The sequence below is a fragment of the Leucopleurus acutus genome (genome assembly GCF_964270905.1).
Source record: "Leucopleurus acutus genome assembly, chromosome: 16".
In the NCBI taxonomy this organism is placed as follows: domain Eukaryota; kingdom Metazoa; phylum Chordata; class Mammalia; order Artiodactyla; family Delphinidae; genus Leucopleurus; species Leucopleurus acutus.
In genome coordinates, this window is record NC_139158.1 from 86165414 (window position 1) to 86190716 (window position 25303).

The following is a 25303-nucleotide window of genomic DNA, read 5'->3' on the forward strand; positions in this document are numbered from 1 at the left end:
ACTAAACCATGGGGACCTCCCTGGTGGCTCAGTGGTTAAGAATCCACCTGCCAATGCAGGGCACACAGGTTCGAGCCCTGGTCCGGGAAGATCTTACATGCCGTGGAGCAACTAAGCTCATGCGCCACAACTACTGAGCCTGTGCTCTAGAGCCCTCGAGCCACAACTACTGAGCCCTCGTGCCTAGAGGCCGTGCTCCGCAACAAGGGAAGCCACCGCAATGAGAAGCCCGCGCACTGCAACGAAGAGTAGCCTCCGCTCGTCGCAACTAGAGAAAGCCTGCACGCAGCAACAAAGACCCAGTGCAGCCAAAAATAAATACATAAAAATGAATTAATTAAATTTTTAAAAATCTAAACCATGTATCAAATTGGTAGCATAACACACACAAAAAAGAATTTCAATGGAGTCTTGAGCACACAAACCACCGCAAAGAAGCCTTAAACTTTACTCCAGTCTTACTCTTACAATCTTGAAACTATCTCTAAGTATATGGTAGAATAAGCCAAGTGATAAATATGTGTATATGATCAGGATTCAAGATGCTCCGTGCAAGAGAAGAGATACAAATATAATTTCAAAGAATTTATGGGGGGGAACCTGCTATGTTGGAAACACCGACAGGAGCTCCCTTCCCTCACAGAGCGCACAACAGTGACAGGACACACGACCTGGCCCCAGCCCTTGGTGTTTGCAGAGCCATTTTCCTTTAAAGACCGTTCCCAGGCTCCTTGGGAAAAGTCCGCCTCCAGGCCTGGGACCCAGAGCACAGGACACAGCGAGCACGGAGCGGAGGCCAGACGCCCCACCTGGCCCACGGTCCCCCGTGCAGAGACGGGAGGCAGCGAAAAAAGAGGCACCTCCAGAAACGCTGCGAGGTTCACTCGCCTTACGACACACGGAGACGATCCCAGATGCAGCCAAGGCTGCGAGGAGACACACACGTGAAGACACACCTGGTGTGTCAGGGGCCGAGAGCCCCCCAGACAGGCAGGTGAGGAGCCCACCAGGCCACCCTCCGCTGCTCACACCACTCGTGCTCACGCCCACCCCAGCACAGCTTCCCCTTTCCGCAGGGTCCCCGTCACACACGACAGGCGTAGCACACAGCTGGCACTAGGCTAGCACTGAAGAGTGAACGAACGTTAACTCAGGTGCACAGCCACTAAAATCATGTTTACCAGAGAACAGTTAAGGACCTGGGAAATTCTGGAAATCAGGAAACGTGTCAGAGATAATTATGACCTCTTGGTGACAGAAATACAGATTATTAACCATTCCTTTCCCATACTTTTCCGTGTTTATCGAATGTTCTATGATGGGTATGTATTTGGAGACCAAATGTTATCTTGTTGGTCTGCAAGCACAGAGGAGGTAAGCTATACCTTACAATGGCCACTTCTGGGACAGGCAGGCCCAGAGGAAGACCACCCCCGACGGACACTCAGCTTCCTCCAATGAGGACTAGACGGATGCTTCCACTTCAACAGAAGCAAAATGGAAGCTGTGTGGGTGGTCCCGTCGGTGCCTGACACAGCACTGCCCCCGGGGGCTCCAGGGGGAAAGTAACTCCTCACAGGCACAGCTAATAAGCGGCCCCTTAGCTCAGGCAAATGGCTTCCTGGTGCTCTCGCTCTCTATTTTAAAAATAAGGAAAGCGAGACTAAGTAACCAGTATCAGACCCAGAGGGCAATTAAGCCGTTTCAAAGAAGCCCCTGACCACCAGTCCCGACTTCTTGCTCTGTTGCACCCTGGTTTTAGGAGAGGGCAGACACTGGTATCCTACACAAATACACGAGAACACAGATTGTAACTCCAGCTGCAACTACCCTTCTTTCCCCGGGACATCATGCAACATCAAGGCAGGAAGAAAAGGAGGCACCATGAACTTTTCTTGTATAGCTGTACTCAAACACAGTGTACAAAGAACAAAATATACCCATTTAAAGTGTACAACCTGGTGAGCTTGGACAAATGCATACAGTTGTGCACCCACTGTCATAATCAAGGTTTGAAACATTTCCATCAACTTAGAAAGCCTCTGGGCAGCACACAGCCATCACCCCTGACCAGGCAACCACTGTTTCACAGCACAGCTTTTGCTAGAATTTCACATAAATGGAACCGGATCATAGCCGGTCCTGTGCCTGGCTTCTCGCACTTGGTGGACAACTCTGAGATCCCTCCGTATCGTGGCACGTGGCATACTCCATTCCTTTGTATCCTAAGTCGTGTCCCACTATGTGGACAGACCGCGTGCACCGCTCACCACCTGGTGGACACTTAGGTCACTTCCAGCGTGGGCTGTTACAAACAGGGCTGCTGCCAACGCTACCAGCGAGCCCCAGGAGGATACACGTCTCACTTCTCTTGGAGGGGGTGCTGGATACCATGCGCACATGCCGCATTTTTCAAGCACCTGCCAAGCTGTCTCCGCCTGCCTGGCTGTCCCCGTTGGCACTCACCCCACAGGGCTCCACGATCTTCACATCCACCCACAGGAGGTACGGTCGGTCGTTCTCGCTCTACCTGCGTCGGTGTAGGTGGAAGCAGTGGACGTATCCCACGGGGGCTTAACTTGCCTCTTGCCTCTTGCCTTAACTTGACTCTTCATGTGCTTGCTGGCCATTTCTGTAACTTCTCTTGTGTCTATTCCAAACTTCTGCCCCTTCTGAACAGAGCTGTCTTCTGACTACTGAGCTGTATTCTGGACACAAGCTCATCTCACTTCGCAGCCTGCCTTCCATTTTCTTAACACTGTCTGTCAGCTAGCAATAGTTTTCCTTTAATTCTCAAATCCAGTTTACTGATCTTTTCTTTGATGGTTCAGCCACCTGTGTCCCAGGAAATCTTTTCCTAAGCTACAGGTAGAAAGATCGCCACCTGCTTTCTACGTTTACTCTTTGCTTTTAGGACGGTGACTTCAGTGTCACTGCGAGTGGGACGCACTTTCGCTTCCCGGGACTCTGCATCCACTGCCTGCCATCCCACGGCGGGCGGGCCGACGCCCTGTCTCCTCGGGAGGCCACCCAGCAGCCTGTGCCCCAGCCCAGAGATGCCACCCGCTCTGGAGAGGAGGCCTGCCCCAAGAGTGAGCAGGCACTGAGAGTGTGGGCTTCTCCTAAAGCTACTGGATTTTCACACTCCTCCCCAGCAGGGCTGAGAGTCTAGAGATTACACAGGGAAGACCCACTGTGTTCGCCTTACTTTCCTGCCCCTAGAACGGGAACCCTAAACCTGCAAAGGAAATTGTAAGTTCATGTGCAAGGAAAGAGAAAACCCTAACCGAGCAAAAAATGTCTTCGGTGGATTCTTGGTCTGAAACTACACTCAGGGAGACCTTCAGAGGCACAGCCTCATTTTAGAGAACCTGGCCTACAAGTGGGTGGTAAATCTCACAAAAGGGACACCTGCCCACGATGCAGAGACACCAAGCCCTCTCCCCTCTGCTGTAAAGGCAGCACGCACACCTGCCCACGACGCAGAGACACCAAGCCCTCTCCCCTCTGCTGTAAAGGCAGCACTCACACCTGCCCACGATGCAGAGACACCAAGCCCTCTCCCCTCCGCTGTAAAGGCAGCACTCACACCTGCCCACGATGCAGAGACACCAAGCCCTCTCCCCTCCGCTGTAAAGGCAGCACTCACACCACAGCCAACCCCAAAGTCTTGAACCTGCTCTGGAACATCTCAGGCTTTGCCACAGGAAAAGTGACCCCTGGTTTCCATGGTGAGAGCTTGGTGAACATACATGTCTGCTATCAAACTCCAATCATATGGAAAACGACACGGCCAGGGGAGCCAGAGATCTACCATCTCAATACAGCACCCAGAATCCCTCACCAGGACATTCAGGCACAGGGGCTGCCTGATGAACAAGTGTCACCCAGGCCAATGCTCCCCGGGGCGCCCCCACACCCACTATTCCTCCCACCTCACACCCTCCACCAAGGCTCGGCCCCTGCCCCCACCACCACGTCCGCCCAGCAGGCGCTTCCCTCTTCCCCACCCACAGCGTGTGGCGACCAGCCCACCCCTCCCCAGAGTGGGGCACCCCTGGTTGGGGAGGGTTGCCTTCTAACGCAAGCACCAAAAATCACCCCTGAAAGTCCCGAAAGCCCCCGGGGGCTCAGGCAGGGCCAGGTCCCCTGGGCAGCGACACTGGCGCTTGTCACCTAAACCCCAGACCAAGGAGGGGGCTTGCCCTTGGGGGCTCCAGTTCCAGAAATGCTCTTCTCAGAACCCTGGACTCACTCGGGGACTGAGAAGAGTGACAGTCCATCCCGAGGCCTGGACAGGGCAGGAGTCTCCCTCAGGCTTTCCCTGCCAGGAGGGCTCCTCCAGCGTCCCAGGGAGGCTGTGCCCCGATGACTCTTCCCCAAATACCCCCATTCGTGATCAAAACTCTCAATAAAGGAACAGAAATGAAGTTCTTCAACTTGATAATCTACAAAAAACCAACAGCTAACATCATACTTCATGATGAGAAGCTCAAAGCTTTCCCACTAAGACCTGGTACAAGGCAAGAACGTTCCCTCTCACCACTGCTTTCAACCAGAAGTCCTCCTGACCAGTGCAAGAAAAGGAAAGGAAATAAAAGGTACGCAGATTGGAAAAGAAGAAATAAAACTGTCTTTGTTCATAGATCATATGATCACCTATGCAGAAAATCCAAAAGAACTGGCAACAAACAATCAACTCCTGGAACTAATAAACGGCTATAGCAAGGTTGCAGGATACAAGGTTAATATATAAAATTCAACTGCGGAACTTCCCTGGCAGTCCAGTGGTTAAGACTCCATGCTTCCACTGCAGGGGGCACAGGTTCTATCCCTGGTCGAGGAACTAAGATCTCACATGTCACGGGGCACAACCAAGAAAAAAAAAAAAATTCCATTGCTTTCCTATAAACCAGCAATGGATAAATGGAATTTCAAATTAAAAAGACAATACTACTTACATTAGCACCCAAAAAGTGAAATACTTAGATATAAATCTAACATAATACATACAGTGATGAATTAAATCAAAGGAGAACTAAATCAATGAAGAGATATTCCATGTTCATGGACAGGAAGACTCAATACTGTCAAGATGTCAGTTCTTCCCAACTTGATCTGTAGATTCAACACATTCCCAATCAAAATCCCAGCACATTATTTCATGTGTATCAACACACTGATTCTAAAGTTCACACGGAGAGGAGGCGAAAGACCCAGAACGGTCAACACAATATTGAAGGAGAAGAACAAAGTAGGAGGGCTGACTACCCTACTTCAAGACTTCCTGAAAAGCTACAGTTGGGCTTCCCTGGTGGCGCAGTGGTCGGGGGTCCGCCTGCCGATGCAGGGGACACGGGTTCGTGCCCCGGTCCGGGAAGATCCCACATACCGCGGAGTGGCTGGGCCCGTGAGCCATGGCCGCTGGGCCTGCGCGTCCGGAGCCTGTGCTCCGCAACGGGAGAGGCCACAGCAGTGAGAGGCCCATGTACCGCAAAAAAAAAAAAAAAAAAAAAAGCTATAGTAATGAAGACAGTGTGCTACTGGGGAAAGAAGAGACACATAGATCAATGGAACAGAACAGACAGCCCAGAAATAGACCCACACAAATATCATCAACTGATCTTGGACAAAGGGCCAAAAGCAATACAATGGAGCAAGGACAGTCTCTTCAACAAATGGTGCTGGAACCACTGGACACCCATCCACAAGCAAAAGATGAATCTAGACACAGACCTTACACCCTTCATGGGAATTAACTCAAAATGCATCAGGGACCTAAATGGAAAGTGCAAACTATAAAACTCCAAGAAGATAACAGAGGAGAAAACCTAGACGACTTGGGCCTGGTGATGCCTTTTCAGAGACAACACTAAAGGCACGATCCAGGGCTTCCCTGGTGGCGCAGTGAGAGTCTGCCTGCCAATGCAGGGGACACGGGTTTGGGCCCTGATCTGGGAAGATCCCACATGCCGCGGAGCGACTGGGCCCGTGAGCCACAATTACTGAGCCTGCGCGTCTGGAGCCTGTGCTCCGCAGAGAACAAGAGAGGCAGCGATGGTGAGAGGCCCGTGCACCGCGATGAGGAGTGGCCCCCGCTTGCCACAGCTGGAGAAAGCCCTCACACAGAAACGAAGGCCCAACACAGCCATAAATAAATTTTAAAATAAATTTAAAAAAAAAAAGGCACGATCCATAAAAGAGAAAATTGATAGGCTGAACTTCACTAAAACCAAAAACATCTGTACTACAAAAGACAACTTCAAGAGAATGAGAAGACAAGCCACAGACTGGGAGAAAATGTTTGCAAAAGACACATCTGATAAAAGGCTGTTGCCCAAAGTATACAGAGAACCCCTACAACTCAGCAAGAAAACAAACAACCCAACTGGGACTGGGCCGAAGACCTAAACAGGTGTCTCAGCAAAGAAGACATACAGATGGCAAATAAGCACATGAAAAGATGCTTCCCGTCATATGTCACCAGGGAAGTGCAAATTAAAACAATGAGATACCACTACGTCACTCTCAGAATGGCCAAAATCCAGAACACCGACAACACCAAACGCTGGTGAGGATGTGGAGCAACGGGAACGCTCATTCACGGCTGGTGGGGATGTGAAACGCTGCAGCCACTTTGGAAGACAGTTTGACAGTTTCTTACAAAACTAAACATACTCTTACCATATGATGCAGCAACTCTGCTCCTTGGTATTTATCCAAAGGAGCTGAAAACTCATGTCCACACAGAAACTTGCGCAGATGTCTGAAGCAGCTTTATTCACAACTGTCAAAACTTGGAAGCAACCAAGATGTCCTTCAGCAGGTGATGGATAAACAAACTGCAGTATGCCCAGATAGTGGAATGTTATTCAGTGATAAAAGGAAATGAACTATCAAGCCATGAAAAGACATGGTGGAACCATAAGTGTACATTACTAAGTGAAAGAGGACAGTCAGAAAAAACTACAATACCGTATGATTCCAACTCTACGACACTCTGGAAAAGACGATGGAGACAGTGAAAAGATGAGTGGGTGCCAGGGGCTGGGGGAGGGAGGGATGAATAGGTGAAGCACACAGAATTCTGAGGGTAGTAAAACTACTCTGTGTGATACTACAACGGTGGATACATGTCATTACACATTTGTCCAAACCCACAGAATGTACAACCCCAAGAGTGAGCCCTGATGTAAACTGTGGACCCTGAGCGATGATGAGGTGTCAATGCAGGTTCCTCAGTCGTAACAAATGCACCATCTGGTGGAGGGTGTGGATAATGGGGGAGGTTATGTATGTGTGGGGGCTGGGGGCATATAGAAAATCTCTATACTTTTCTCTTAACTTGTTGTGAAACTAAAAATGCTCTAAAAAAATTGTCTTTAAAAAAATCTGCTTTGGGGTTTCCCTGGTGGTGCAGTGGTTGGGAGTCCGCCTGCCGATGCAGGGGACGCGGGTTCGTGTCCTGGTCCAGGAGGATCCCGCATGCCACAGAGCAGCTGGGCCCGTGAGCCGTGGCTGCTGAGCCTGTGCGTCCGGAGCCTGTGCTCCACAATGGGAGAGGCCACAGCAGTGAGAGGCCCGCGTACCGCAAAAAAAAAAAAAAAAAATCTGCTTTGGGGACTTCCCTGGTGGTCTAGTGGTTAAGAATCCGCCTTCCAATGCAGGGGACACGGGTTCGATCACTGGTCGGGGAACTAAGATCTCACATGCTTAGGGGCAACTGAGCCCTAGTGCCTCAACTAGAGAGCCCGCGAGCTGCAACTACTGAGCCCGCACGCCACAACGGGAGAGAAGCCTGCCCACCACAATGAAGAGCTCGCGTCACAACAAAATATCCCACACGCCGCAACTAAGACCCAATGCAGCCAAAGATAAATAAGTAAATAAATATATTTTTTAAATCTGCTTTTACTAGTACTTGGAGAGTCCAGGGAGGTGCCGCAAAACCACCCTGAGAAGCAGCCTCTGGGTGGCTGTCTGACCAGTGGAACAATCTCCTCCCCCACCAAGACCCACTGAACCGAGAATAAATGAACCTAAGTGGTCCCAAGCCCCCAAGAGAAGGAGAGAATAGAAGGACGGGAGATTCCAGGAATTCCCTGGCAGTCCAGAGGTTAGGATGCGGGCTTCCACTGCCATGGACTTGGGTCCGATCCCTGGTCAGGAAACTAAGAACCAAGGAATGAAGGAGGAAAAGCAGACTCCAGGAGGAGGGGCAGGAAGGGGTCTGCCCAGCACTGCCCCCAAGGGCTCGGGGAGGAGGGTGCCTGCTGCAGGGACCACGAACGGGAACTGGGGGAGTCTGGGTAGCGCAGCAGCCACGTGTCCAGGCTTTAAGCAGGAAAAACTCAGAGCCGGATTATCCTTTCCTAAGACACTGAGAACGTTCTGGCATCAAGAAGTCCCGCCTAGTCCCACCCGATCACCCAGAGACGAGGGGCGCCGAGGCACGAGCATGACCCCCTCCCTGTTCATGCCGTGCTCAGACAAGCCAGGACCACCAGACACTTCAGGAACGGCTCCTACAGGACAGGGGCGTGCACACCTGCTACGGGCCAATCGCTGTCCTGCGTGCCGAGGATCAGAGGGCTTCCTTTCTCACAAAGCAACTCGAGAGAGCTGGGGAGACGGGGCACCCACAACCGGGGAGAACGCACAAGAGCAAACCACGCAGACACGACACAGTGCTCCCGACAAAGTAAAAGGAATTTCAGAAAGAGAGCACAGGCGCGAAATTACCAAGAAGGGGCAAAGTGCCCACAGAAACAGCAGCACACTGTCCTCAACCTGGAGAACTGGAGCGTCCAGGGGCGCAGGCTCGACGGCAGGGCCGGGGGGCACCCACCCCAGGAGACCCGAGGTCCTGCAACTGGCACGGAGATGGCAACGCTGGGCTGAAGGTCCAGGCCCTCGGTGCGGCTGGGGCCCAGTGTGTCAGGGCCCCCGGGCAGAGACAGGCGTGCTCGCCACAACCTCCCCCTGGAAGCTCCTGGAGAATGGCTCCAGCAGGATGTCAGCCCCCAGGCAGCGAGGTGGGGTGGGCACAGGGGACCCCAAGCGCCAGCCAGCGTGGCCTCTTCCCGCCGCGGGCTGCACCCCCCAGCCCCATGGGGCTGACCCACCCAGAGCAATGGTTTCCCTCTCCTGTCTGAACTCTGTTATCCGTGTCCTCCTTTCACTCTCAAAAAAGCTGCCGCTGACCCGTCAGCCCCGCGGCCACCCTGGTAGACTCTGGGCGCTCCCACTGCCCGATTTCTCCCGGTGACCCAGTGCTTTGCTGCAGGCAGGCCACAGCGCACACGGCCCCCCTCCCTGCCGCCCCCAGGGAAGGAGGCAGGGCCCCCCCCATCCAGGCCAGCCCCTCCCACCTGCCTCCTGCACAGCCCTCCCCACTCCGCCCACGCTGCCGCCCGCACTGCAGCTCCTGACACGCTTCCCCACCCCAAGGGCCGGCTCCGCACCGTCCTCAGCCTGCCCCCACACCACCCTCTGGCTCAGTGCCCTCTGGCTCAGTGCCCGGCCCCCAGCGACCTCCTCCAGGGCCTGACCACACACCCTCCTTCCCCCGCTGCACTCTCCGTCCCCAGGTACACGTCCAGGAGCCACCTCGAGCCCCAGGAGGGGCTGTGCTGAGTCCGCAGGCGCACCAACAGCTCAGGGTGACTTGGACACGGGTAACAGCCCGACGTGATACAGTGGGCCAAAATATGTTAAAATTATTACTTTCATCTTGTCGTGCGCTCATGTTTTTTGTCCTTTTTAACTGCTACTGGAAACTGAACTTTCTGTGTGGCTCACGTCACATTTCCACTGGAGAGCCGTGCTCTAAAATCTCCCATCTTTCAGAAACAAGCCCAGAAACAACCAAAGAGACTGAGACTCCACTTGCATGTGCCCCACCGACAGTCCCCAAGCACTGTCCTGACACCCCAAGGGCCCTTCTCACCTTCCCCCAGGCTGGCCCGTTCCAGTCACCAGCCTCCAGGGCCCAACCCAAGGGCAGCTCCGTCTTCACCTCCCCGCCAGGTGAAGACACTCATCTCCTTGACACAACTCCTGACCCCACACCTGCCTCCCCGCCCCGCCCCGAGGGCGCCCTTCTTCCCCCATCTCCTCTGCAGCATCCTTTGCTGATCCACCTGTTCCGCCTCCAGGTGTCAGAAGGTCTCAGAACACATCTGTGGGCGCTTCTTTCCTCCCCGGCTATCCTACCCGTCCCCCAAACCAGGCGAGCACACCGACCCCCTGGTTTAAAGTACCATCCCTCTTTCAGGGACCCTCCCTTCCAGGTCCCCAGCCCTGAACCCACTTCTGAATTTGACGCACATCTCAATTCCCGCCGACACTCACTTGGGCATCTAGTGGACAACCCAAACTCAAGCGTCTAGAAGCAAGTACGTGAGTTTCCGTAAGCAAATAGCTGGCCTGTGCTCAGCATACCCCACACGTCGCTGGGAAGGGGCAGCACTTCCTGGGCTGCGGTTCCTCCCACGACAGGACTGTGCCCCCTGCTCCCCCACTGGAGCTCAGCATACCCCCCACATCGCTGGGAAGCGGCAGCACTTCCTGGGCTGCGGTTCCTCCCGCAACAGGACTGTGCCCCCTGCTCCCCCACTGGACACCCCAGCAAGGTGAGCGGGGCTGAAGAAGCTGTGGGGTCCCCAGGTGACAAAGGACCGCCCGCCCTACAGGAGGACGACTCCTGCACCGCGACACCTGAGGAGCCGAGGTCCCAGAAGACGGCCCACAGCACGGCTCTCTCTACGAAGTTATGGCAAAACCAGACACACGGTTCAGCAACCTTCAGGAAGACGCCACGAGCAGGTAGGAAGGGGAAACGAGGGTGTGGTGGCCACGAGGGGGGACAACGGCTGCCGCGGCCAGAGAGGTGGGGGCCAGACAGTCACGTGGGAGGTGTGCAGGGACCCAGCTCTGCTTCCAGGGGTGTCACAGGTGCTTATTAAACTGTTACATGACCAGAGACCATGACTAATTCACGTCTACACATCTCAGATCCAAACACACTTATCCTGTCCTCCACTGGTCTCCACCAACGGCTTCCTGAAGTCTCGGCCTGTCTACTGAGCAGACAGACCACAAACACCCCCAGGCCTCCTTGACTCAGCGGCGAGCACGTACGCCACGCAAGCGCCACGCTGATGCTGAGGTCAAAGAGGAGCGACACACAAGCCACGCTCCCTGCCCTCAGGTGTCCCCTGCTTTGCTGACGAGACCACAGTCAAAACCAACTGGTAACCCACAGGAAGCCCCACCTGTACGGGCTCAGAGCCACCTGCCCCGCTGCTGGGACCCACGGAGACAGGCCTCAGTGAGAGACACGCGAGACATGCAGTCCTGAGGAAGGGCCTGCTCTGCCTTGGGGGCCACAGACGCCAGGGTCCAGGAGCAGCGCAGGGGCTGGCGCCTGATGACGGGCAGAAGCGTCCAGAGAGCGATGTTCTCGGCAAAACGAAGAGCAGCCGTGACGTACGGCTGTGACCTGGGTGCTGACTGATGAGGAAGAAGGCAGGCATGGACGTCCCTGGTGGCGCAGTGGCTAAGAACCCGCCTGCCAATGCAGGCAACACGGGTTCGAGTCCTGGTCCGGGAAGATCCCACATGCCACGGAGCAACTAAGCCCGGGCGCCACAACTACTGAGCCTGTGCTCTAGAGCCCACGAGCCACAACTACTGAGTCCACATGCCACAACTACTGAGCCTGTGCTCTACAGCCCGCGTGCCACAACTACTGAGCCCACGTGCCACAACTACTGAAGCCCACGCACCTAGAACCCGTGCTCCGCAACAAGAGGAGCCACCGCAATGAGAAGCCCGCACACCGCAATGAAGAGTAGCCCCTGCTCAGCGCACTAGAGAAAGCCCGCGCGTGAAGGAACACACGGCACAACACAGGTGGGAACACAGATCCGAGTGGTGTCCCTGCACGGCCTCGAAAGTGGGCTCACACCGGGCCCCACCCCACCTGCTTCCTGCACACGATGTACTCCTGCCGTCTGGCCGTGCTGACCCGGAGAATGGAGCCCAGATACTCTCCGCCTGCTCTGCCCGTGCCCACGCATCCCTGCACTCACCTGTCCCACCCTGCTAAGGCTAGACCGGAGACACAACACTTGTCTCTAGGGAAGCAGGTCCCCAGCGGGTCGGCAACCCCCACCCACACCAGGAGACTCTGCTGGCGGCCCCGAGGTCGCCAAGCCAACAGCACCCCCAAGCGCAGCCTCAGAGCCCCCCGCGGAGGCGTGTTTGCAAAGCCCCCACAGCTCCAGGACCAGGACGCTAGGCGGCACCAGGCAGCGGTTTCCCAACTGCTCAGCGTGCAAGGGAAGCAGGGGTCAGTCCACGAAGGCCCAGGCCAGGCACCGAGGCCCAGAGCGGCCAGGAGCCTTGCCTGGACCCGCACAATCACTGACAAGCTCTGGCTCAGGGCTCTCTGCCTGCCTCCCTGTGGCCCAGCTGTAGGCTATCTTTACTATATCACCCGAGGACTTCCAAAGTGAGCATTCTGAACTGAGTTTCTTAAACTGCCAAACACATAACTAAGTGGCACCAGACCTGACTTGTTATCTAATCAGTCCAAAGCAGCAGAGAAAACTCTGGCGTCTCCAGAACTGAATATAACAGACAGAACCTCTATTTTGAGAAATTACACCAGGGGAGGGACTGACTAATGACACTGCATCTCAGAAATGACACAACACTCGGCCCACTCCTGCCCTCACGCACTGACCTACAGTGGTTCAGCAACACGACCCCATCAGAAAGGCACTCCCTGAGGACAGGACCACACTGCTTCAGCACAAGGTCGGACCTGAACCTGGTGCTCAGTTAGTGCTTGCTGACCGACGAGTGCCCAGCTCTCAAACCACTGCCCTGGCCTGCGGGGCCACGAGTAGGGCTGCTGACTGCCCACCAAGACAGCCCCCGGACACAGGCTGAAGGAGCCCACGGCCTCTGCCATCAGGAGAAAGGTCCCGGGCCTCAAGGCCAGGGTGCCTCGTGACCGCTCACCCTTTCCAGCCGGCAAGGTGGCCTCGACCAGAGCACCTGCGGCCCGTGCAGAGAAGAGCCCGCGGGCGCAGTGAGGGGCCTTTCCAAGCCGGGACCGCAGAGCACAGTTGCTGCCACCCCGAGAAGCCCGCGGCCCGGGCACTCCACGCCCTCCTGCACCTGCGTCTCCAGAACGGGTGGCAGGCACACTCACCCTGGGAACAGCCTCTCGCCATATGGATTTTCCCCGTGAAAAGCCTGGTCCCTGTGCATCAGCTGTTTCAAGTCGGCACAGCCATGAGGGGTGCACAGGAAGGAGCAGCAGGCACCCTGGAGGCCCAGCCGGCCGGCCTCTCTCTGGGCCCAGCCCCTCGGTAACTGGCCGCCGGGTCCCTGAAAAGCCACTCACCTCCAGTCTCAGCATCTTCATCAGGGGAGGTCATCTTCACAGGACCGACCGGCTCCAGAAACCTACAGACCCCTGCATCCCTCCATCTGCACATGGCAGGAAGTCGAGGACTGCAAATCACCTGAGTTCATCAACTCACGCACCGTGTCGAAAGTAATGATGTTCATTCTAAGCCATTTTCATAAATAAAACGGCAAAGAGGCCAGGGGATGGCACTCCCTCAATGACAAACGTCCAACATCACAAAACACTCTTAAAACAAGTGCCCCGTGTCTTTCTTCCCCAAAGAGCTGGCAGCATTCAGGGCCACCCTTTCCTGCTGACCCTCTGCCCGCCCCAACTCCGCCCCAGCAGGGGGCTGCCCACTCCCCACCTTCTCCCAGGAGGCAGCCCTCACTCGCTGGGTCTACGCTGAGGCTCCCTTGGGGGTGACCGTCCACAACCAAAAATCCCATCGAATGCCACGACTCCCAAATTCTGACCTCTTCCAACCTCTCTCGCAAGCTCCTGCCTTATATTTAACTACCCACCTCTGATGTTTCCTCTGGGAATACGCATCTCAAACTTAACGTGTCCAAACACACACATCTGTCCCCACCCTCACTGCCCACCCAGGGAACGTTCCACCTTCTCCCGTGTCATTGTGGTCCCGAATCTCAGTCCCTCTGGGACTCCCTGGCCTTGAGCCTATCAGCAAGTCCACAGCGCTCCACCCTACGCCGGCACCCCAGGCCCAGCTATCTGTCCCCGCCTGGACGCTGCCCGTCCTGCCCTGGCCACCTCACCCCTGCATTCCACAGGCCACAGACACAAAGTGCTCTCACAACGCAGTTCAGGGTCTACCGCTGCGCTGCTGAAAACTCTCCAAAGCCTTCCCAGCGCACCTGGAATAAACTCAAACCCCCAGCACACCTGGCTACACAGCTCTTTAGCCAGCCAGCCCCCACCCATCCCCCGTGGCTCCCCCCACCCCCGCTCGCCCACTCCGGCGCAGGAGCCTCTCCCTGACCTGCCCTCAGGCCCCTGCACTGGCTCCCTCCTCTCCTGAACCCAGGTCCCGGGCGGCACGTGGCTCCTTTCTCATCACCCGGGTCTCATTCGCCTGCTCGGAAGGCCTTCCCGGCCGGCGGCGCCTGCTGGTCCCTCGTCCACTCCTCCATCAACTTAGGGTGAGAAACCCTTCCAAGGCTCCGCTTGTTTGTTCGCTGCCTGCTGCCCAGCACGACGAAGCACCCTGACAGCAGGGGCTCTGTGGAACTGGGGGCCCCCAGCTTGGACCCCGGCACCACAGCAGCCTGGCTCACTGGCTCAGTTCACACCTGGAAAGCATGAGTGTCATCGGGCCGCCCTCTCCGTCAACACCTCCACCAATCAACGGGTTTAATTAACCTCACTTGGTTAAAAAAAGTGACATAAAACTAGATACAACTGTCTAAAGAAGTCTTTAGAACGCTATCGATTTCTAAAGAGTCGTATTTTGACCACGTTTCTAAAAACCATGGTTTCAAAAGCGTAAATGGTCGAGCTCTTCAGAAGACAATCTTTATCAAAGACCTGAAAGTGCTCAGCCCAGCAGACGCACACAGAGTGGACACCAGGACAGCCACCTAAGGGTCATTCATGACAGACCAGTGCACAGCAGCCTGTCACAGGAGCCTGCGACGAAGCGTTGGCCCGAGGCAGTGGGGGACCAGGCGGACAAAGGGAACTTCAAAGATCACCGAGGGGTGGGAGCTGCACTCTAAACTCACGCAGGAGAAGGTGGGCCACAGGGCCCCTCTCTTTCCAAACTTCCTAAAGGAATAAATCTAATTTTATGATCAGAAAAAACAGGTGAGGAAAGGAGTCATTTTCAAGTGACTAATGATTTTAATAACACAGTTACATTTTGAAAATCAATCAAGAATGCTTTCCTTTTTAATTCTTCAAATAAGTGTCGTGATACTTAAGATGCTACTATTTCACAGCATCTTTACAGATCAAACAGGCACGCATCAGGCCTGTCTCTCATGTGCTGGGCTCACTACCACCCAGCGTCCGTCTGCATAAACCTTATGAAGGTGAGCTCCCCTGTGAGAGGTGTAAAAAACTCCTTTAAACTCCTTTCCTGAGCAGCTGTCCACATACTTCAGCACAAAGTCTCGGAGTGGAGAAGCTGCCTTCTCGCCTTCTCCCCGTGATGCTGAGACACGGCCGTGTGAGCGGTGTGCGCTGCCCTCTCCCTCCCCGAAGCTCACAGGCTCCTCGCTGACCCCACAGGCCTCTCTGCCCTCTGTGGAGTGTCCAGCCAACACCTGCCACTCCGACCAGCGGACACACACCTGGCAGGCCACGCCCAGCACTGGGGAGGAGGGCTTAGATCTCCTGGCTACTAGAGTCCCGCCCTGTCCACTTGGTGTCTACTCAGACCACTGACCACCCCCCCCAAAACAAGTCACTTGAGAGCTAGAACCTTCTTACCGCTTGCCCCTAAGTTCTAAAATATGACATCCAATTTGATACAGTCGTAAGAACCGCTTTAGGATTTCCCCAACCTCTCGAGCTAGAGAACATTCGGAAACAAGCCCTGGAAGATACTAGTTCCCCAGTGTCAGCGCGGATATCCCGCGTCCTCCTCTTCACCTGGTCACACGTCTCCCGAGTTTGGGCTCAAAATCAGCGTGCATGTCCCTTCCTCCCAGGCCATGTGGAAGAGGCAGAAAGTTCCCATCCAGGCTCTAACTTCAGGAGGGAAGGACAAAAGTCCAACTCAGCTTCACAGGGCTGCAGAGGGGCTCTGCACTCACAGGCCCTGCTTCAAGCCCCGCTCACGATGCCCACGCCAGGAGGGTGGGGAGCTCCCCCGCCCTCCATCCACGGCCTCCATCCACGCCCATGCAGCAGCACGGACAGGCAGGCAGCCGGACAAGGAAGCCGGACAAACAGGGGCGACGTCTATGCACTTCTCAAATGGGGGCGGGGGAGGAATCTAAACTGTGGACATTTATTGTATCTCTTTGTTTACTAAAGGTTTTAATTCCTTGGTGTAGCTATTCGAGGATATATAAAATTCAAAATTTTTAAGACTTCCCTGGTGGCGCAGTGGTTAAGAATCCACCTGCCAGTGCAGGGGACACGGGTTCAAGCCCAGGTCCGGGAAGACCCCACATGCCGCGGAGCAACTAAGCCCGTGAGCCACAACTACTGAGCCTGTGCCCTAGAGCCCGTGAGCCACAACAACTGAGCCCACGTGCTGCAACTACTGAAGCCCGCGTGCCTAGAGCCCATGCTCCGCAACGAGAAGCCACCACAATGAGAAGCCCACGCACCGCAACAGAGTAGCCCCCGCTCGCCACAACTAGAGAAAGTCCGCACAACGCAGCCAAAAATAAATACGTTTATTTTTTAAATTTCAAAATTTCTTATTCAAAGCGTGCATAGCCCTACCCTAGAAATATAAAGTTTCCAATTTTCAATCATGACTTTATAGCACTTGCTCTACTTCACAGAGCGTTAAAGAGCAATTATTCCAAGAAAGAAGCTCTGAAGTGCTGCATTTGTAATTTACAGGCCAGGAGCCAGGGTCCCCTCAGGCCCAGCAGGAAACAACACAGTTCAGTCACCCGCCAGGCGCACAGCACCCAGGGCAGAGGGTCCTGCTGCAAACAGCTCCCCTGTCCTTTGGTTTTCTTACTTAGGTCGACTGTTTTATTTACTATCAAAGGCCTGATTAAATAAAAGGCTGCCGACCTCCAGCCTGAGACAAATTTCAGAGGTGAGAGCTCTGAACGGTGACTGAATCAATGAAGACAATCAAGAAAATCTGAGTCTCCTGCTTGCTATCAACACGAAGACGAGGAAAAGTGCTTCTGAGACCCATGCAAATTACCCCAAATCTCAGGCAAGTTTTTCTCCAGAGTCCTTCAAAATCTCTGCTTCAAGATTTTCAAAAACGGTTTTAATTATGTTTTGATCAACTCACATACGACTAGTGATTTATGAAAAAGCTTTCTTAAAAGGTATCATTTAAGATGAGGAAAGCTTACATTTACACTGAAACGGGCTCGGGAAGCATGTCAGGAACCACCGGCATCTCATTACGACTTCAAGGAAACAGACAGGTGCGCTGCTGCTCTTTCCACTGAGCCGCTTCCCCCCAGGGCGGGGTCTGAACCGAGCCGCTCCAGTTCTGATCAAACACCACTGCGGGGGGCGGGCAGCGGCCAGAGCCCAGGCTCCACCCCACAGGCTGGGGGGGCGAGACAGCCACCCCCTAGCCAGGAGACCACTTTCCCAACTGCTTCCTTCCAGAGCCCTCGCAAATAAGGACGCACCGCTCATGCAGTGGTACTCAGAAAGTTGTCTCTTCTAACTCTGGTGATTCCGCCACAAGGGCAGGGCCCACTGCCCTGGAGCGCAGTGAGAAGGCCCCGGAAGGGCCTGAGGAACCCCTTTCCTGGCTGTTGCTAAAACGTGAGAACCACCAGCTCCGAAAGACACCCACCTACGTGTGCAACATCATCCTGATCAATCCACGTCACCAAGACAGCTACGTCCACCCTAAAGACGATGGGGACAGCCAGGTTCCAAGGTGGGACAGAGAAAAAGGAAGAGTGACCGCCTGCTTGCCCGCCACGGGCCTCGCCTCCAAGCCAGCGGTGTGGAAGCAAACTCAGAGACACCACCTCTGCTACGCTAAGCAGAGATGCCCAGTGCTGGCCGGGTACAGCTCCCCAAAAGTTTTTTGTTTTTTGTTTTTTTCAAATGTCACTGTTATCTAAGGATGTCAAGAGAAAAACTCAGTGAAGGCCTTTGGCCTAAAGTGAGCCCCCTGCCCAGGTCTACTCTCTCTGCAGATAGCTGCACCCCCTTGTCCCCCATGGCTTCCAGGACATGTCCCCCAGGTCTATGGCCCACCTGTGATGACAACCTCAGCAACTTTCTCACAGAACCAGAGCTGGCCACCACACCAGGCTCCCTGGTCACTGAGAACCTGTCCAATCTGGGCATGGTGCTGACGGGACTAAAACTGTGTTTTAGACTTTGCTACATCTACAGCAACATACTGCTTGGAAACCAGTGAGAAACATAATGGAGCTGAGACAGCGTGTGACTAAACGCTACCTGACAGTGGTGCGTACCGCTCCTCCCAATGCAATTTCACAGTGCTTCACAAAGTGGTCAAGCTCACTTTCCACCTGGGGAAACTGAGACTCCAAAGAACCATATATTCTGTCCCAGGTCAAGAGTGCCCTCAAGTAACAAAATCTAAACTTCTAAGAACATCCCTTGTGCCAAAGCACTTCCACCAAAGTCGGCCACCAGACGTCCAGAGCCCAAAACTCTGGGGCTGCCACCCGGCTCCGGATCAGCCTTCCCAGAACTCAACCCCGCCCACACAGCACAGCCTGCTACCCTGGACTCTTTTTCCCCTTTCCCCACCATCCAATAATTCTATTCACCAAGGACGGGAACCCCTGCCCTAGACCTCAGCAGCCTCAAGAGTGTTCATCTTAAGCCACCAGCCCCATGCAAACATTCCCGCAGCCCAGGTATGGAGGAAAGGTGTTCTATCCCGAATGAGAACCGACACTTCAGCCAAACCTTAGACCCACAGGAGAACAAATTCTCTGTGAAAGCAGAACAGACAGACATACACTGCTGAAAATGCAAGAAAAGATAAGCTTTAGAAATAAGCATCTCTAGCGTAACACCTATCTCAAAAGATCTCTTGAAACCATTTGCGCAAACGCCAATTTTGGTGTCGTATCACTTTTCTCTCCTTTCAACTATAATAATAACGTTACTTCGATGTTATGACTATTCCAAGCTGTACACAACTAACTAGTGCTTTTCACTGTTCTTGGGTCCACTGCCTTTGCTGCAACAATCTCTCTGGAGGCTCATGTGTTCCTAATATTCCCCACAGCAGATAAAATTGAAACTCTGGTACCCTTAAGTGAGTAAATTAATTACAATAACATCAACGTCTCTTTACAAAACTGTCCTGACAAGGAATATCGAGACTGAGTTTACCGAAACCAAGTTCAACACGTGCTCACTGTGGCTGTGAGGATGAAACATGCAAGGCCTGACTGGCCCTCAGGGACTCGGTGAAACCTCTGTCCCTCTGTTTCCCCCCTCGGACTCTGACCTACAGGGAGGGAAGGCACCGGGAGGGGCAGGCCTCTCTCACCCACGCTCCAACTGCCAACAGTCTGTTACTTCACTTGACACCTAAGTGTAGCTTTGAAAACCCTGCCCACCCCTAATGCCTGAGTACTAACAAGAATGAGTTATCATCCAAGCAACAGTTATTTTTACAAGTTAGTTCCACCTCCACTTTGTACATTTTTATGATGAAAAATTTCAGTGAAAAGGAAGCATCAAACAGAACTTAATATTTTCTGATTGACCAATTATACGAGGTAACTAGAATATTCGTAATCTGTCACTTTGATTTAAAGAACTAATTTGTGCTATTTAAAAGAAGGCACTCTGCTGTGGGGCACTGGTAGTAATTTTAACTATACTTTTTGTGCTTCTTCTGTTATTAAGGTGAAGGAGCGGAATTAATCAGCGCTCCAAATCAGTAGATCAACTGTGGGGGGAGGGGAGCATGAAGAGATGAATGCGAATCTTTTATTTTCTAGAAAGCATTTGGCCCCTTTAAAGCACAGCTCTCAGCATTTGTCACCCAAATGTCAACATGAGCTGTTCTCTGCTCTCACACGTGGGACTAATGCAAAGACTCGTGAGAACTCATGCGAAGAGTCAGCGCTTCTACGATTTTCTTCAAGGAGTCGCCTACTTGTCACATGCAGACATCCCTAACACACCGCTAGCACAGGAGACGAGAGGGAGTCCAGGGTCAATCACAACGAAGATGACGGAGGTGCCCTTTCCAAACCACAGCTTCCTCCCCCCAGAAGAAATAAGGTAGCGAAGGCTTCACCTACGCAGAGGCCCAGACCAAGGGGATCCAGTCAACCCCAAACAGCCACACCTACAGGCACCATCCGGGCAGGCCGGAGGGGGGGGATGGGGGACACGACGACGGCCTCCACCCCGCCCTGGGAGCCAGGCACAGCGCGCCAGTCTCGCAAAATTTACTGACCAGCTCACACCAGTTTTCCATAACAAAAGTGCAGCGCATGGAACCGGCCTTGCTAGGAGCGAGGAAGGTGCCGAGGACCAATGAGGAGGTATTTTAATAAGTAGGTAAAAAGTATTTTGACATTTTCCATAATGTGCTACAACCCCGAATTCTCTTTTTTAAACGTTACTGAAGATAAAACATATCTTCCACTAAAAGGTCAAAAGACACATAATGAGCAAAACACAACCTTTAATAAAACCCTCCTACAAACTCAAAAACAAACAAACTGTGCTGTAAGGGGCAGCCCGCACATCTCAAGTAACTTACACCCCCCCTCACAGCAGGGGGGCTCCCACAACCACCCCAAAACGCTGCTCTTGGCTGGAACCTCCCCTCCTCCCACCCGTGTGACATCAGGTCCTTGCCAGACTTCACCACGGTTCCAAACCTCACAGCACTTTGACAGCAAATCTTTCCTTCCAAGACGCTGAAATCCTCTCAAGGTGACCAACCGTTCTTTTCCGAAAGCATGGGGGACACAGGCACAGGACGTGCTGTTTCTACTACTCCTGTGCGGCGGCACACGTTACTACACAGCAGGGGAGGAGCGCTCCGAGTCCGCGCAGGCGAGGCGGAGGGCATGGAAGGGAAGACAGGGAGCCTCCAGTGCTGGAGTTTCTCTCTGCCCAGGAAGACCGAAACAAAGCAGCGGGACACGTAATGCCGTGGGGGACCTTTCGCTGGCGAACCTAAAGAGCTGCCGAGATGACGGGAGATGGAGCGTGGGGTCAAGGAGGCTCGCGGTCCTCCTGCACCGTCTGTACCTCCGAGGGACCCGCTGATGGGAGAGCACGTGCCCACCGCTGACTTCACTGGTAATAATCAAGGTAACCGGCATCCTCTAAGCGAGGACACCGTGCCTACGAGGAGTGCTGAAACAAGGCTGCAGAGCAGGCGTGAGGCAAGGGCTCCGACCAGGAAGGCTGTGTGCCCCACGACTCCTCCAGGCTCACCTGGGAACTCTGCCATCCTAGTGTCAGCAGGGCAGCGAAAGCTTTCCGTGCAGCCTTGCCCAGCCTCGTGGAGGGGGCGTCACTCCGCTAACCTCACCAGGAAAGGGGGGTCCCTAGCCCACCGGCAGGGGACACCAATCACAGCCCAGCATAATAAACGAGCAGGAGAGTTCAATGAGGACACAGACCACATGCCTGATCCCAGAAATCAGAGAGGGAAGTGCCAAGCATGGGAAAGCCACGGGCCCAGGCTGAATAACCCAGTAAGTTGTCCCCGGAGCACCAGCTGCTACTGCTCTCCATCGTGCGGGGACTGGGCAGGGGCACACAGGGCCAGGAAGGGAGCAAAAGACCCACTCGCTGGACTGGCAGTCCTAGCAGAGAAGCTCTGCAACGCAAAGAACTAAGCTGGAGCCAAGCACTGCACCAGGTAGGAGGCCCCCACTGCCACATCACACACACACACCCGCACACACACTCGCATGCCCAGGACCGTCCCGCGCCGGGGCAGAGGCGCACCCCCGCTCGCAGCAGGCCCACGCAGGGCCCATGACCTCCGCGTCCTGCCAGCCCGACAACTTCCTGGACGCCCAGCTGCAGGACACGAACGCACTCGCCCGGCGGCGCGGCCACTCACCTGGGGGCAGCTGGAAGTTCTGGATGTTGGTCGGGTTCTGCGGCGGCTGCGGCAGGCGTGGGGCGAGGACCGTGGGCGTCAGCGTGGCCCGGATCCCGCCGGTGGTGGCCGAGGGCGTCCTGGGCAGGCTCTGGGTCACCGCGCTGGTCGAGCCCTTGGGCAGCCCGGTGGGGGTACCGGGGGCCGGCGGTGGGAGGCCGGCGGCGGCGGGCAGAGCCCCTTGCATAGTTGGCCCGAGGATCATGCCGGCCCCCGCGCCGGCCGGGCAGCTGGCCGCCAGGGTCTGCGGCGGCGGGGGCGCCGGCTGCAGCGCAGTCTTGGGCGAGTCGGCCTTGGCCACCTGCGCGGGCGCGGCGGCGGGCCCTGGCTGACTGTTGGCGGCGGGCGCCGGGGCAGAAACGGGCGCTGGGGCCGGGGCGGGCGCGGGGGCGGGCGCGGGGGCGGGCGCGGCGCTGCCCCCGTTCTGCGCGGCCACCGGGGGTCCGGCCGGGGGGCCGGGCGGCCGGGCCAGGCTGGCGGCGGCGGGCGGCGCCGGCGGCGGGGCAGCGGCGGCGGGCGCGGGGGGCGCGGGGGGCGCGGCGGGCGCGGGGGGCGAGGGGGCGCGGGGCGCGGGCGCGGGCGCGGGGGGGGCGCCGAGGAAGGGCGGCGTCTGGATGACAGTGGCGGCGGCGGGCTTGGGTGGCGGCGGCGCGGGCGCGGGCCCGTTGTGGAGCAGGCTGACAGCAGGTGCGGCGGCGGCGCGGAGCGAGTTCCCCAACGCGGCGCTCCCATTCAAAGTTTGCGCGGCGCCGGGGCCGCCGGGCGGGCCGTTGCGGGCGGCGGGCTTGGCGGCGGGCTCGGGCGCGGCCGCTGCCCCCGGCGCACAGGCCCCGGCCGCGGCGCCCGCCCCGGCCCCGGCGCCGGCTGCGGCGCTCGCGCCGGCCTCGAGCGCGCTCAGCTTCGCGGCGGGCCCTGCGGGGACAAGCGAAGCAGCGCAGTGAGGACGCGGGCCCGGCCGGCGGCCGCCCGCGCTCAGGCCGCGCCGCGCTCTACCTGCGGGGGGCGGCTCCGGCGCCGCTGCGGGCGCGCCCTCGGCCGGCACGGCTCCGGCTCCGACATGGTTCCCGAGCGCGCCGGCGGCCGCGGCCCGCGCCTCGGGCGCGCGGGGCGCGAGGTGGTGGTGGTGGGCCGCGCTGGCCGCCAGCTGCGACTCGAGCGAGCCCACCAGGTCGCTCACCACTTTCTCGTCCACCTCGCTGTTGAAGAAGACCTCGTCCAGCAGATCCGAGCCCGCCGCCATCTTTCCTCCTCGGCCCGCCGCCGCCGCCGCTCGGCCGGCGCTGGGCGGGGAGGAGGCTCCGCGCGGGCGGGCGGGCGGGCGGGCGGCCGCGGGGGCGGGCGGGGGGCGGCGCGCGCCGGGCGGGGCGGGGGCGGCGGCCGGGCGGGGGGCGCGGGCGGCCGGGCGGGGGGGAGGGCGGCGGCGGCGCGTTGCGCAGGCGCGGCGGCGCGCCCGCCCCCGCCCGCCGCCCGGCGCCTCGCCATTGGCCACGGTGCCCCCCGCCCGGCCGCCCGGCGCCCCACGATTGGCCGCGGCGCTCGCCTAAAAGGCGCGTCCAATGGCTGCGAGCGGCAGAGGCCGGTGCGCAGGAGGGCGGCCGGGTCTCAGCGGGCGGGTGGGTAGCGGGCGGCGGGCTCGGCGCCCTTGGGCCGGCGGCGACGTGGGGGTCCGGACCGCCGGACGGGCTAGAGGCCGGAGGGCAGGAGGACGAGACGGGCAGGGACCGTGGCCGGGACCTGGTGGGGGCGGCGGCAGTGACTGGCTCTTTGTCTCCGCTCGCTCCAAAATGGCTGCGGCCGGAGCTGAGGGGAGAGCCGGGCGGGCGGGCGAGGGAGCCGGGGACGCCGTGCTCCCGGGACCCCAACGCCCCTCATGGAGTCGCCGCCGCCGCCGCCCGCGGGGACCCGGCGCCCCGGGAGGGTGCGGCCTGGGGCCGGGGGCCGAGGCAGGGAGGCGGCCTGGGCGTCGGCGCCATTGCTGCCCGGCGGGCGCGAGACCCGGAGCTCGGCGCACCGGGCGGGGCGAGCGCTGGCCTGCCCCTCGGCCGGGCGCCTCGGTCCGCCCGAGATCCGGCGCCTCGCGCCGTGAGGGCCGCTGCTCGGGCGGCGGGGGCGGGGCGGGGGTCGGCGCCCGGGGCCGCGCCAGGGTGACTCATCTTCTCCGGCGGCGCGGCCCCGGACACGAGTGTCTGTAAATTACTGGGTGAGACGGCGGCGCCGGCCGGGAGCAGCAGCTCCCGTAGGGAGCGTCCATCCTGGAGGTCTTCCTCGGGTCCTTATTTCCCGTTCTGTCCTTTTGACGAAGTAAGTTATCTAAAATAACCTTACGAGCACCTTCTCTGTAGAAACAGTTCACGTAAAGTTCTCTCCTGCGTGTTTTCGGGGTTTTTTCACCGAAAGATGGTATTCTGGGACATGCCTAGGGGTTCTCTTCTCCCCCCTTTTTTTGGGGGGGGTGGGCGGGGGACCCAGAGAGGTGCCTCCGGCCTCGCTCCAGCTGAAGAGCCCGCGCCGCAGTCACACGGACCGCAGCACAATGCGGGAGGCTGTTGACACGTAAATGATCTTTTCTAACCGCCTAACAAAAGAACCCGCCGGCCCCCGCGAGCCCCACTCACGGGGCGGGTTTAGACAATGGGCGCGGCGGTTGGAGCCTGGAAAGGGGCCTCCATGGGCCAGTGTTAGGGGGGAACCCTGCGAAGAGAGAACCGGAATTTTGCACCCGAACTTGAGTACCCAGAAGGTGGAACAAACCTGGGGTGGGGGACCTTGCACGCGGGGTGCCTGCGCGCCATCCCCACCGCTCTTTGAGCCCAGCGGGGGCGGACAGTCTGGTTTTCGAGCCAGAGCAGAAATGTGGCATTACGTGTAAAATCTCATCATCTTTAATGTTGACAACTCATTAGAAAATGTTCAGCTGGGCCAAACAAAGCAAGCTGACTTCAGCCCCGGGTGCGACCTCCGTCGTGGGAAACGGAGGTGTACACCGTAGTCTACACTCAAAACACTCACATTGGAGTCAGGGTAGAAGAGTTAGCAGCCGTGCTACTGGCCAGATCACTGGCTGCCGCGAGACCGTGACCCCCGGGTTCTGAGGCCCTGGGGAGGGGGTCCCCCTC

General features: G+C 56.9%; 1 protein-coding gene across 1 annotated transcript in view; it reads right to left on the reverse strand.

Moving 5' to 3' along the window:
- The window catches only part of TAF4 (TATA-box binding protein associated factor 4), a gene marked incomplete at its 5' end in the record, with an annotated part of 71629 nt that extends 48202 nt beyond the window's left edge, over window positions 1–23427 (reverse strand). Inside the window, one exon of the mRNA XM_082858106.1 lies at window positions 22149–23427. Within this exon, the coding sequence (XP_082714232.1) occupies window positions 22149–23427 (1279 nt within the window). The remainder of the gene's footprint in view (window positions 1–22148) is intronic.
- Between the last annotated feature and the right edge of the window lie 1876 nt (window positions 23428–25303).